The sequence below is a fragment of the Sinocyclocheilus grahami genome, unplaced genomic scaffold, assembly GCF_001515645.1.
Source record: "Sinocyclocheilus grahami isolate Dianchi unplaced genomic scaffold, SAMN03320097.WGS_v1.1 scaffold188.1, whole genome shotgun sequence".
In the NCBI taxonomy this organism is placed as follows: Eukaryota; Metazoa; Chordata; class Actinopteri; order Cypriniformes; family Cyprinidae; genus Sinocyclocheilus; species Sinocyclocheilus grahami.
In genome coordinates, this window is record NW_015505367.1 from 188,429 (window position 1) to 201,384 (window position 12,956).

The 12,956-nt window shown below is 36.6% G+C and overlaps 1 protein-coding gene across 1 annotated transcript; it reads right to left on the bottom strand.

Annotated features, from left to right (window-relative positions):
• Nucleotides 1-1,913: 1,913 nt before the first annotated feature.
• olfml2bb (olfactomedin-like 2Bb) lies at nucleotides 1,914-9,792 on the bottom strand. The gene is made up of 8 exons (XM_016284812.1): nucleotides 9,787-9,792; nucleotides 7,958-8,224; nucleotides 7,657-7,764; nucleotides 7,019-7,180; nucleotides 6,390-6,579; nucleotides 5,001-5,444; nucleotides 4,736-4,912; nucleotides 1,914-2,818 (listed from the first exon to the last, which is right to left on the bottom strand). The coding sequence occupies exons 1-8, from the start codon at nucleotides 9,790-9,792 to the stop codon at nucleotides 2,220-2,222; spliced, it is 1,953 nt and encodes a 650-aa protein (XP_016140298.1). The 3' UTR covers nucleotides 1,914-2,219.
• Between the last annotated feature and the right edge of the window lie 3,164 nt (nucleotides 9,793-12,956).

Genomic DNA, 12,956 nt, shown 5'->3' on the forward strand with positions numbered 1-12,956 from the left:
TTGATTAAAAATTATTTGTGTTTCAGAGATTAACTAAAGTCTTATGGGTTTGGAACGACATGAGGGTGAGTAAATGATGAAATAATTTTCTTTTTTGGGTGACCTATCCCTTTAAATTCGATCAATTTTTGATAGTAATTTTTCATTAAGGAAAAATTGTAAAGTCAAGACAGTTACTAATGATTTCTTTGGTAGACAGATTGATTTTGATGGCACATGCACTTACCTCAGTAAGGGTCATATTATCACTTCTTCAGTACAAATTAAGGCATGTAATGCTGAAGTTCTGGCCAATTGGTGAGTAACTGTTTTCTTAGCTAAGGAAAGCCAATTTTCACTCTAATTTGGCACTTTAGGGGTACTAATTTTGGACTTTGGTTGACATAAGTAATGTGCTAGGGCCCTAATCATCTAGGGTTCATGGTAAAAGGATACAGAGCTATCCAACAGAAGGGCCTGAACCAAATGAATGATGCTCTACAGCAGTTAGAACAATATAACTATGTCAGAAGAATAAGAGCAGGGAAGCCCATCATCAACATGACTGAATGGCTGTGTTGGCTGACATCAGAGTGAGTTAGCATATGAACTCTGTGGAGTATAGCGTGACACCAGCAGCTTGCCCAGACAGACGATGGACCCGGCCAAAGTAAAGCCTCTGTGGAGACCTCTTGGGTTTCAAGCCCTACTTCTTCAAAGCTCTGCAGATGTGGCCGCCATTCAGAGTCCTGTTAATATGTAGTTGTCTGAATGGTTCCCCACAGCCCTACTGCTCTGCCATTCTCATAATGCTTTAAGGCGATTTAAACCACAAGGTTGTCATATATGTCATATAAAGTGTGTAGAGTGACTGTCACTGGCATATCAGATCTGTCACTTCATCTTGTCTAACACTCAGACTCTGTCAGCGATTGAGTAAGTTTTGTCTTTTTCACTCAAGAAGTCATTTTCTCAAACCAGACTGACATTAATGGAGCAGCTTTAACTCTCACGCTAAGGTTTCCAAAAAGGAAACTGATTGCACATGTTTGATAAGGAGAAAGACTGAGCATGCTGTTTTCATTGAGATTGTTTCAACCAAGCTAAATGCAAATAACTGAGAGTCTATGAATAGCCTTCTATCATAATTGATTTTCAGATAACAGGTCTCAATTAGATTTGACATATATAATATTATACATTATAATATATAATATACATGGTCTGGTCAAATGAAATAACATAATAAACATGTAAGTTACTATTTTTTTCCAACTACAGTATATGTTTGCATTATTGAACATGGTTTATAGTGTTGGCAAACGTATGGTACTTGGTACCAATTCCGAAATGTTAAACTGTTTTTTGTTAAATGTAAAATTTGTACAGAGACACTTGAAATTTTACTACCATTCCTACTAACTATGGAAATTTTGATATCGTGACAACACTAGTGCTTTGTAATGGTGATATTTTTGTCAATTCCACAAGGTGCTGTCAAGCTCAAGATCCTTCCTCTTTCTCATCTGGTTTTCTCAGGAATTCCTCTGAGGAGAAAGGCAAGGAAGTGGAGATTACAGTAGAGTTTGCTGACAACAGATGTATTCTGAACTAGCATCGACCAGTCCTTCACAATTTAATGCACAATATATGGTCTTTTTGTGCAAAATTCATTAACGCATGTTAGTCCAAAGATAAAAATGTTTGTCCTTGTCATTTGTTAGCTTAAAGGGATTTTATTTGTGGCTGGCATCACAAATCCCTCTTACTTTACTGGGGGAAATGCACTTTTTTTCTCTCTCATTGAGTATATTGTTTAATTTGAAGTATGCCATAATATGAAAGTTAAATGAGTTGCAAATGACGTTTTATGCTCACCTCAAAAGAAGCTAAAGCAATGAAACTTCAACAGAATTAAAAGAACTTGCTGTAAGGCTTATTTTTAATTACATTATACACAACATACATTTACACTTCATATAAGCAGTGAGAACCTTGTCATGAATAGCTCAATCACATTTGAACCCCTTTGAGATCAATAAACATTCACTAAAAAAAGCAAATACAAAAGACATGCAACAGACAAAATTACAAAATTAAAGGCATGATGAAATATCCATAAAAATATTTGTCATGTAGACTGATCTACAACCCACTTAGACACATAATCATTTCACTATTTTATACAGAAAGTGCTGCACGCAGTACCTTAATAAAGTGTTCAAGTGTTTAAATTACTGTTAATAAGCAAATATTACATCGTAGGTCACCTGATGGCCATTGTCCCATGCATATAGCATACGTTCCTTAGGATTGTAGTCAATTTGTGTGGTGTAAGTGTAGTTGTTTACAAAAGGGAGGCGGGGAATCATCTGGGTGTGTGTGTGTGTGTCGAATGCGTAGGAAATATTGGCATGCGTGCGCTCGAAACTGTCGACGGCATACAGAACGCCGCAGATGATGAAGCAGTTTCCATAGAAGTTCCTCCTCAGGCCCGTCCTCCAGCTCTTCTCTTTCTGTAAGTCAGAGGGTCGGAGCTTGCTCAGGATGATCACTTCTTGGTGAAATCCCTCTTCGTCCAGAGCTGGGTACACTAACCATAACCCGCTCTCATCCACACCAAAGTCAATGTCTGAATGTCCTTCCAAACTCCAGGGAGCCTCCTCGTCCTCTAATACTGCATCATGAAGGGTGGTCCAGGCTGCTACATAGCGGAGACGAAGATCAAACCTGATTATATCACGAGAAAAGGCTCTGTTGTAGAAGAAAGAGCCACCGTAGACCACATGGCCAGTGCCAATCCAGTTATAGGGGAGTTTGTAGGAGTTGCTAAACTGCTCTGTGAGAAGAAAGAGGAACAAATGTCATATACTGCAGAGGTTGGTCATGATCTTCTTGCAAGGGACCCCCTTCCTAAAACATAAAGGCAGCTGTATATTTGCATGTATAATGACTCTTTCATGCTATGTGAAAAAAGTTCGATATTGTAACATATCGTCTCCTAAATTAAGTGGCTTTTTATATTTTAATTGTAGTAGCAGAAATTATTCAGAGATTGTCTGTAAGTTGTAGATCTGTTGTAAAAATCTGAAGAGAAACAATTTCAATTGAGGAAAATCTCAAAAAAGATTTTTTCCCACAAAACTTCATGACTATTCAAATGTTTGAGGTCTGTAAGTTTATGCTCACCAAAGCTTCATTTATTTGATCAAAAATACAGTAAAAACAGCAATACCATGAAATATTATTCTAATTTCAGTTAAATGTTTTTTCAATTTTCAAATGTAATTTATTCCTGTGATGGAAAAGCCAAATTTTCTGCAGCAATACTCCAGTCTTCAGTGTCACATGATCCTTCAGAAATCAGAATATATAATTTATTATAATATTATTACATGTTTAAAACGGCTTAATATTTTTGTGGAAACTATGATAAATATTTTTAGGATTGTTTAATGAATAGAAAGCATTATTTAATAATACATGTATGTTATGTTATTATTGTTATTATATTGAAAAAAATAATTATATTCAATATATGAATTTCTTGAAAATAAATAAATAATCAGTCTGAAGCTTATGAACAGTACTGTATATGTAAATGTGTTATTATTTTGAACAAGTTTGGAGTCTAACCAATAGTATAAAATATTCTAAAAATATTTTTTTTCTGTACAGTACAAAAAAAGAAAATATACAGTAGTGGTCAATCGATATAGGTCTTTTGACAACCGATGCCGATATCTTGGAAAGCAGGGTGGCCGATGACCGATATAAAGCCGATATAATTTTATTTATTTTAATTAATGTTTAAGAAATTTGAAATAATTTGAAAATGGATTAAAAAGTAGGCTACATGTCTTAAATAAACATACTTATACTTTAGATGACAAAGTATTTTTCACAAATAAATAAATATTTAATAAAAATATAATAAAAAAGGAAGTAAACACTGTAACTACCAGGGCACTCAGTATTCTGGGAAGTTTGTGTGCATTGGGAATCATATTTCTTCAAATAAAGCCAAGGTAACACTCATTTTACATACAGCACACAGTGGAAAAGACATGAATATGGCAGTGGGCAAATGCATAAAGCGCAGCATAATTTGAAATCATGAGTTTAAAGTTTGTCGCGTCTCCAGTGAAGCTGAACTCTCCACCTGTCCGCATTCCATTCACACGGACCGACCGTCACCCAGAGAACACGCGATCATGCAGGTCACATACACACTTCACAAGATCTCCCAACTGGATCCGACTAAGTTTGCAAGCTTTGTGAAATTAAATGTTCATTAGTCATTCAAAGATTTGTTTAAATTATATAAATGCTTATTTGCTGAATGCTGACGGCAATCAAGAAAGAATTATAATGTTTGCCTTTCTATTACTAATAATATAAAAGCAATCGTTATAATACTTTTTGTATACATTTTAATTCCTTTGTTTAACTGTTCTATCTGATTATTAGACAGACTTCTATCCGTATTAGACAGAACTGTTAATGACAACGGCGAACAAGAGGAAGAATGTGAGCACTCTCAGGCGCTGCCACTGTCAGCGCCGTCTAAAATAAAAGTCCCGCTTTGAACGCATCGGCCAAACAGAAAAACTTATCGGCCGATGCCGATATTTAAAAAATGCCGATATATCGGCCTTAACGATATATCGGTCGACCACTAATATACAGTACAGTATGCTTCAAATGACCAGCCACACCAGCCAAATGCAGCAGTTTCTATTTTAAAGATATATACCTTGTTTAAAGGTGTCCATATCACGGAATTCCAGAAGCTGGTTTCCATAGTAGTAGTCAGTCACATATATAACTTTTCCATTGCCTTTCGGGTCTTTCATCCATGCACCTTCTTTTTTGCCATATGAGTTGTGTGTAACAGGATCAGCGATGCTTGCTAATGTGTCCTTGCAGATCCCTTTAAACAACAAATCCAGAGGGGAAGCATCTATATATAACTCTTGTAAGTTTGTTTTCTTCAAATCTGGATCTGGAATCAAGCTTACCTTGTTCTTTGGTCTTCTTTGGAGGTTGTGTGCTTGTTTGAGTTGTAGCTTCATCCCAGCTAAGTTTGGACCTCTTTGCAGGTGCTGTAACACTGGCCAGATGAGGCACTGCAAGAGGAGTTGCGATGGTTGTTGCATTGATGCTTGGTGACATTGTGGTAGTTAAAGGCATTGAGGTTGGCAGAACTGCCCTTGCTGTTGTAATTGTGCTTGACTTTTTGGCTTTTACAGTCTCTCCTTCAATTTGGCTTGTTACATTTGGCATGTTTGCAGCAGTAGGGTCTCCATTCTGTGTGTTGAGGTTCACTGACGGTGTCTGGGTCACTGTTGCAGCGGTTTCAGGTCTTGTAACAGTCGCAGGCAGCTCATGCTTATGGAGCTGGTCTTCAATTATTAAATCCACCGAGCCATCACCACTCACAACCTCATGCGCTGCTGTGGAAACTGTTGAGAGAAGAAACATAAAATGCTTAGTTTAACTTTAGCATACTCTTGTTTGTAAAGTTTCACCTGTAATCTGAAAATGCTGCGGACTATGTCAGGGTAATTTGTATTTTTAAAATTCATATTTTTATTCAGCCAAAACATACACATATAAAACTGATCAAAAGTGACAGTAAAACATTTACAATGTTTCAGAAGATTCCTGTTTAAAATAAATGCTACTTTCTACTCATGAAACAATCCTGAAAAAAGCATTACATTTCCACAAAAATATTAAACAGCACAACTGTTCAACATTTTGAAAACAACATTTCTGAAAGATGTGACACTGCAGACTAGTATTTTTAGACTAGTGTATTTTTTTTATCAAATAAATGCAGACTTGCTGAGCATATGAGACTTCTTTCAAAAATATTAAAATACAGTAATGTATTTATATGCAATAATATTATATAAATATATTAATATTTAACAACTCATTTGAAATGTACTGTTTACTTTAAATTTGTTGTCTATTGTATAACTTAATTATGTAACTTGTAGTACATTGTTTTTTTTGTTTTTTTTAATCAAATTGTATTTTAAATCAAATATTATGATTCATTCAAGAACTTGTTGGTTTAGTTTATGCTTTAGAACTCTTTGCTAAGTGTTTTGTAGTATCTCTACAGATAAATGGGGAAAATACTTCCTGGAACCAAGGTTGCTGAAAAAAATAAATAAATAAATAATAATAATATGGGCGGTCACTGTGTAATGATTATTAGTGATGCTGAACTTGCATTTAGCGTCTCAACATTTTTCATATTAGAATTTAACCCTAAATACAAGAACATATTGTTGATCCTTTTCAGTTTTTTTTCTCCGCTGACATACATAAGAGCTGCAGCTATAAACGCTGCATTTTAGTTATTATTACAATGAAATGAGCTGTCGGACACTCACTATGCTCTTTCCCTTCGTTGTCCTCCATTGTGTTGGCTTTGTAGAAGGTCATGCTTTTAATGGTCATGCCATTGGGACCTGCTTTGGTCTTTGCAGGTTTATGCGGCTCCTCTTGACCCTCAGAGTTGCTTCTCTTCAGCACAGGTTTGCTGGAGCCCTGAGTCCCAACAAACTTTTCCTCATATTTCCTCTGGCCAGGAATAAACAGTGAAATTGTCAGTTAAATTATTATCTTCAAAAATTTATGTAATTAAACCTGATCACATTACTGCATCAAATAAAAGCAGCATTAATTGTCTTTTTCCAAGTCACCCACTTTGTGGCTGCATAAATGTCCTGAATGAGATGAAGGGGAATTTGTGGTGTATTAATGACTTGAGCACGTTGTGGGAAAGTTGTATGGCTTTGATCGACTATTTTTCTACTGACATGTCTTCCAGACTCACTGGAACAGTGAATTTGACCACTGTTTCCACTGGGCAAAGTTTGGTACTGGTGGTAATCTGTGTGACATTTGCAGTGTGTATTTGTGCATATATGTTGGCAGTTGTCATCTGTGTGAAGTGAGATTAATAAGAGCCTACAGGGAATTTCTAATGGATTGAGCTAGTGCGTGCTTGTATCTGTACCTCACTTTGAGCAAAAGCAGCTGCTGCATTCTTCTGCAGTAAGGGCTCCAGCACGCTGAGACGTTTCTTCTTCTCTTGTCGTTGGTTGGAGCGAGGCCCCTTCCCTTGTGCTTTTTCACCTTTCACGCTCACTTTCTCCTTTGTCAGGTTTCCGGAAAACGACTGTAAGGAGAATGTAAACACAATACAAGTCCATGGGTGGCAGTTCCGCCCAACCACCTGAACTCAATTCCCCTTTGTCCAGTGGCAACATTTGAAAGCAGACAGTGATTTCTGGTGCAATGGTAATACTGAATAGTGTATAGAAAGCAATGTGGTTGTTTCAGGGAACAGCATAACCAAAAATAAATACTGTCAGACAATGTCCGACAAACTTTATTTTTATTAAGGACCTTTAGTGCAATGGAAAGGTTACATGGATGGTTTCTAATGAAAGCATAGATGGCAATAAAGAGCATTTATTTTTAAAGTGTGTGTGTGTGTGTGTGTGTATATTAATAAATGTAATGTACTTTATATTCTTATAAGCATTAGATCATATAAGATCTAAGCTTCTATCAGAAGTACTGTTTAATGATCACAGATGTTTATATTTTCTATTCATTAATTCTGAGAACAAGCATCAGTATTGCACTCACTTTCTCTATGTTATCAACCCGTTCCAGAAGTTTTGTTGTGATGGAGTGAAGTTTTAACAAGTCCATCCCATAAAATGCTCCCTCGAGAAGGTCCATTATGGTTGAGAGCTGAAACATCAAGATATAACAAGTGGATAATAGAAATTATTTATAATATTGACTAATTTATGTCTAAAAAAGACGAAAAGTCATCAAATTAAATAGAACTAGTCAGTATTTTTTACTTATCATCTATTAACACCAGTGCATGATTCTTGTCTCTGTCTCCCCATGAGTCCTGATTCAGTTCAAAACCCTTTACCTTGATATCATCCCGTCCAGCTTCTTGCAGCTTCTTAAATCTGAAGTCTCCCTCACAGGGGTTGAGGGCTGAGGGAGGGGCGATGCAGGCACACTTCTTACAGCTGGGTCCTGCAGTGAATGTCTCCACTATGTAGAAGTCCTCAGCCTTTGCATGGCCCTCTTCAATGCGTTTACATGCGCTCCTGCTCAGAGGCCTTACTACACACTTACACTGACAGTCTGAGCCCTCAGACAGAGTCTTGACTTTATCATAGTCTCCAATGAGCTATTAGAGTAAATAATGACAGTGAATAATGTTTTTTTTTATTTTTTTTATGTTTTTGGTCAAAAACCACTTCATACAACTTAGTAGCCTATTAGTTAAAGGAACACTCCACTACTTTTGAAAATAGGCTCATTTTCCAACTTTTAATTTATGAAAAGGTATTTATTTATTTATTACAGTGAAACTGTGATGTAATTTCAAACATGACTCTCTCTTTATTCAATGTTTTTAATAAGTGGGACATGGTGTGACTTCATAATTCATCATTTTTATTCAGACACCCTTGCTACAAACAGGACCATAAAACAGGATATGCAACTAATTTGTCATTTTAAATCTCCCTTCCATGTTACTCTGTCTCTTCCTCTCTCGCACATATACATTCATTCATTTCTCATGTACACATGCTCTCACTACTGCATAAGAACACTTAAATTAGGGCCCCAGACTGTCCTAAATCTCAAAGTAAACTGTCCTGGATTGCCAAAAGCAAACAAGAACTCATTAAATATGTATATACATTTTGCCAATTTCAGAAAAATGGCATTTGTTTGTATAAAGCGTTTGGGTGACATCACAGTTGATTGCAGAAGTTGAAAGTCCCAGATTACCTTTATTCACCCTATAACAGACTAGAGTACTGTTGTCAATGTTTTTTTCTTTCTTTCTCCAGTTTTTACATGTATGTTTTTAGCAAAACCAATCTTACCAAAACAACATTAAAGTGGCCACTCCAAATCTACAGCATGACTTCACCGTCCAGTTAGGTTCATCAACAATTACCCCATCAAGTTCGGTCAGAAATCTTGGTGTAATCTTTGATGACCAGCTGACTTTCAAAGACCACATTGCAAAAACTGCTAGATCTTGCAGGTTTGCATTGCAGTGCACAACATCAGAAAGATCAGGCCCTTCCTAACGGAGCATGCTGCACAACTTCTTGTCTGGGCCCTTGTCATTTCTAGGCTGGACTACTGCAATGCATTTCTGGCTGGACTTCCATCATGCACAATCAAACCTTTACAAATGATTCAGAATGCAGCGGCACGACTGGTCTTTAATGAGCCCAAAAGAGCCGACGTCACACCTCTCTTTATCTCCCTGCACTGGCTGCCAGTTACGGCTCGCATCAAGTTCAAGACACTGATGCTTGCATATAGAACAGCCACAGGTTCAGCACCCACCTACTTCCACTCACTATTATCCACATCCCCTCCAGAAGTCTGAGATCCACTAGTGAGCGACGCCTCGTGGTACCATCACAAAGAGGCACAAAATCACTTTCCAGAACATTTTCGTTTACCGTTCCTGGCTGGTGGCTTGCATATAGAACAGCCACAGGTTCAGCACCCACCTACTTCCACTCACTATTATCCACATCCCCTCCAGAAGTCTGAGATCCACTAGTGAGCGACGCCTCGTGGTACCATCACAAAGAGGCACAAAATCACTTTCCAGAACATTTTCGTTTACCGTTCCTGGCTGGTGGAATGATCTTCCAACCCCTATGCGGAATGCTGATTCCCTGACATTTTTCAAGCGACTTCATCCTTTCTCTTTACTTTCATCTTTCTCTGTCTAGCTTGTACTTATTTGAACAATGCTTGAAACTTGGTATGACGAGCAATTCCTGTGTATGCTTGCCTCTTTAAGATGAATCGCTTGATGTATTCCCCAATTGTAAGTCGCTTTGGATAAAAGTGTCTGCTAAATGAATAAATGTAAATGTAATGTAAAGGTAAGTGCATAGAATTTGTTAGTAATGACTACCTGAGCAGGATACAAACTCAAATGTTCAAAAAGCATGTGCAAACATGCACATTTTCCAAGCAAAACATTAAAAAATAAAATAAAATAAAAACAGCAGAAGACAATGTCTGTTAGGGTTCAAATAAGTATATGCAGCTTATAATGATTTTTTAAATGAATTATTTATACACTTTCTGGATGCCAAAATTTGTAGAACATGTAGATTAATGAAGTACATCAGTGGATATGTTCTCTTCTAAGATGCCTGTGAACCTGAGGCAAACTGACTTAATATAGCTAAAGGTCAGTGTAAATATAGACTAGACTAGAAGATTATTTCTGAGAAAGTTTTTTTTTGTACAATGCAACAACAGTCCAAAGTTTAGTAATTCTAAATGCTGAATTTGTAAAGAAGTCTCTTCTCTTTTGACGGGGTATAGTCTATGTATCATTTCTAAGTCTGCTTGCATTATAAAAGCATATAACACCTTACACTGTACTTGATTGCTTCACAATCCAATTATTAATCCAATACTGTCATAACTGTCTAACATAATGATAGTGTCATGGATTTTTAGGTGTCCTGGATACTCCAAAATACCTGACAGATAGCTCTTTGTGTTTAGTCATTTGATCATTACATTTCATATTATTTTAGCGGGACTGGATATGTCAGTGTCTGTAAGAGAAAGATTCCTCTAGTTTGGCAGCTCCATACAAAAGTCTATTGTGTAGGTTCAATGCCCTTCAGCAGTGTGAGCCGGCACTGAAGCTGTTCTTGACATTGACTCAAACCTACAAGTATGCTGCCATAGGTCTTTAATCAAAAGCCATGTTTTTCATCACATGTGTCTATTGTTCAATATATCAAGTATCTGCAACAGCCTGGCAATGTTCCAGTGTGGCGTTTTCATCCTGTGTATGTCACTGATGGAGCCTAAATATACATCCACATCCATAAATGGCTGTTTAAAGGTATAGTTCACCCAAAAATGATAATTTGCTGAAAATGTGCTCACCATCAGGCCGTCCAAGATGTATATGAGTTTGTTTCTTCATCAGAATAGATTTGAAGAAATTTAGCAGTACATCACTTGTTTATAAATGGATCCTCTGCAGTGAATGGGTGCCGTCAGAATGAGAGTCCAAACACCTGATAAAAATATCACAATAATCCACAAGTAATCCACACGACTCCAGTCCACCGATTACCATCTGTGTGTTTGTAAGAAACAAATCCATCATTAAGGCGTTTTAACTTTAAACCTGTGCATATTTTTCTCCTGATTCAGGTGAGACAACTTTTTCCACTGGAGAAAGCAATATTATGAATAGAGGATGCATGTTTTATCCAGAAGCAACATTTTGACATTAAAAACATCTTAATGGATTTGTTTATTATCAACTTGCAGGTTTTTGCTTCAAAAGATGTTAATTGATTGACTGGAGTCAAGTGGATCACTTGTGGATTATTGTGATGTTTTATCAGCTGTTTGTATTCACCTATTCACTGCAACCATTGGTGAGCAGGTAATGATACATTTATGAAAAAAATACATCTACATCTTGGATGAGGCCTGAGGTTGAATACATTTTCAGCAAATTTTAATTTTTGCGTTTTTACTGTAAAGTTAAATGACTGCAATTTATTATGCTGGATTGCTTTGTAAAGAAGTCTCTTCTCTTTTGACGGGGTATAGTCTATGTATCATTTCTAAGTCTGCTTGCATTATAAAAGCATATAACACCTTACACTGTACTTGATTGCTTCACAATCCAATTATTAATCCAATACTGTCATAACTGTCTAACATAATGATAGTGTCATGGATTTTGAGGTGTCCTGGATACTCCAAAATACCTGACAGATAGCTCTTTGTGTTTAGTCATTTGATCATTACATTTCATATTATTTTAGCGGGAATGGATATGTCAGTGTCTGTAAGAGAAAGATTCCTCTAGTTTGGCAGCTCCATACAAAAGTCTATTGTGTAGGTTCAATGCCCTTCAGCAGTGTGAGCCGGCACTGAAGCTGTTCTTGACATTGACTCAAACCTACAAGTATGCTGCCATAGGTCTTTAATCAAAAGCCATGTTTTTCATCACAGGTGTCTATTGTTCAATATATCAAGTATCTGCAACAGCCTGGCAATGTTCCAGTGTGGCGTTTTCATCCTGTGTATGTCACTGATGGAGCCTAAATATACATCCACATCCATAAATGGCTGTTTAAAGGTATAGTTCACCCAAAAATGATAATTTGCTGAAAATGTGCTCACCATCAGGCCGTCCAAGATGTATATGAGTTTGTTTCTTCATCAGAATAGATTTGAAGAAATTTAGCAGTACATCACTTGTTTATAAATGGATCCTCTGCAGTGAATGGGTGCCGTCAGAATGAGAGTCCAAACACCTGATAAAAATATCACAATAATCCACAAGTAATCCACACGACTCCAGTCCACCGATTACCATCTGTGTGTTTGTAAGAAACAAATCCATCATTAAGGCGTTTTAACTTTAAACCTGTGCATATTTTTCTCCTGATTCAGGTGAGACAACTTTTTCCACTGGAGAAAGCAATATTATGAATAGAGGATGCATGTTTTATCCAGAAGCAACATTTTGACATTAAAAACATCTTAATGGATTTGTTTATTATCAACTTGCAGGTTTTTGCTTCAAAAGATGTTAATTGATTGACTGGAGTCAAGTGGATCACTTGTGGATTATTGTGATGTTTTATCAGCTGTTTGTATTCACCTATTCACTGCAACCATTGGTGAGCAGGTAATGATACATTTATGAAAAAAATACATCTACATCTTGGATGAGGCCTGAGGTTGAATACATTTTCAGCAAATTTTAATTTTTGCGTTTTTACTGTAAAGTTAAATGACTGCAATTTATTATGCTGGATTGCTTTGATGTTTTATTTAACAATATAATACTCAAATATATATATATATAGAGAGAGAGAGAG

Excerpts from the sequence above, each read along its gene's own strand:
- olfml2bb (XM_016284812.1), bottom strand. Across the intron at positions 7,765-7,957 it reads CTGGACGGGATGATATCAAG|CTCTCAACCATAATGGACCT; the intron begins GTAAAGGGTTTT and ends TTGATGTTTCAG. Across the intron at positions 4,913-5,000 it reads AAAGAAGACCAAAGAACAAG|GGATCTGCAAGGACACATTA; the intron begins GTAAGCTTGATT and ends TGTTGTTTAAAG.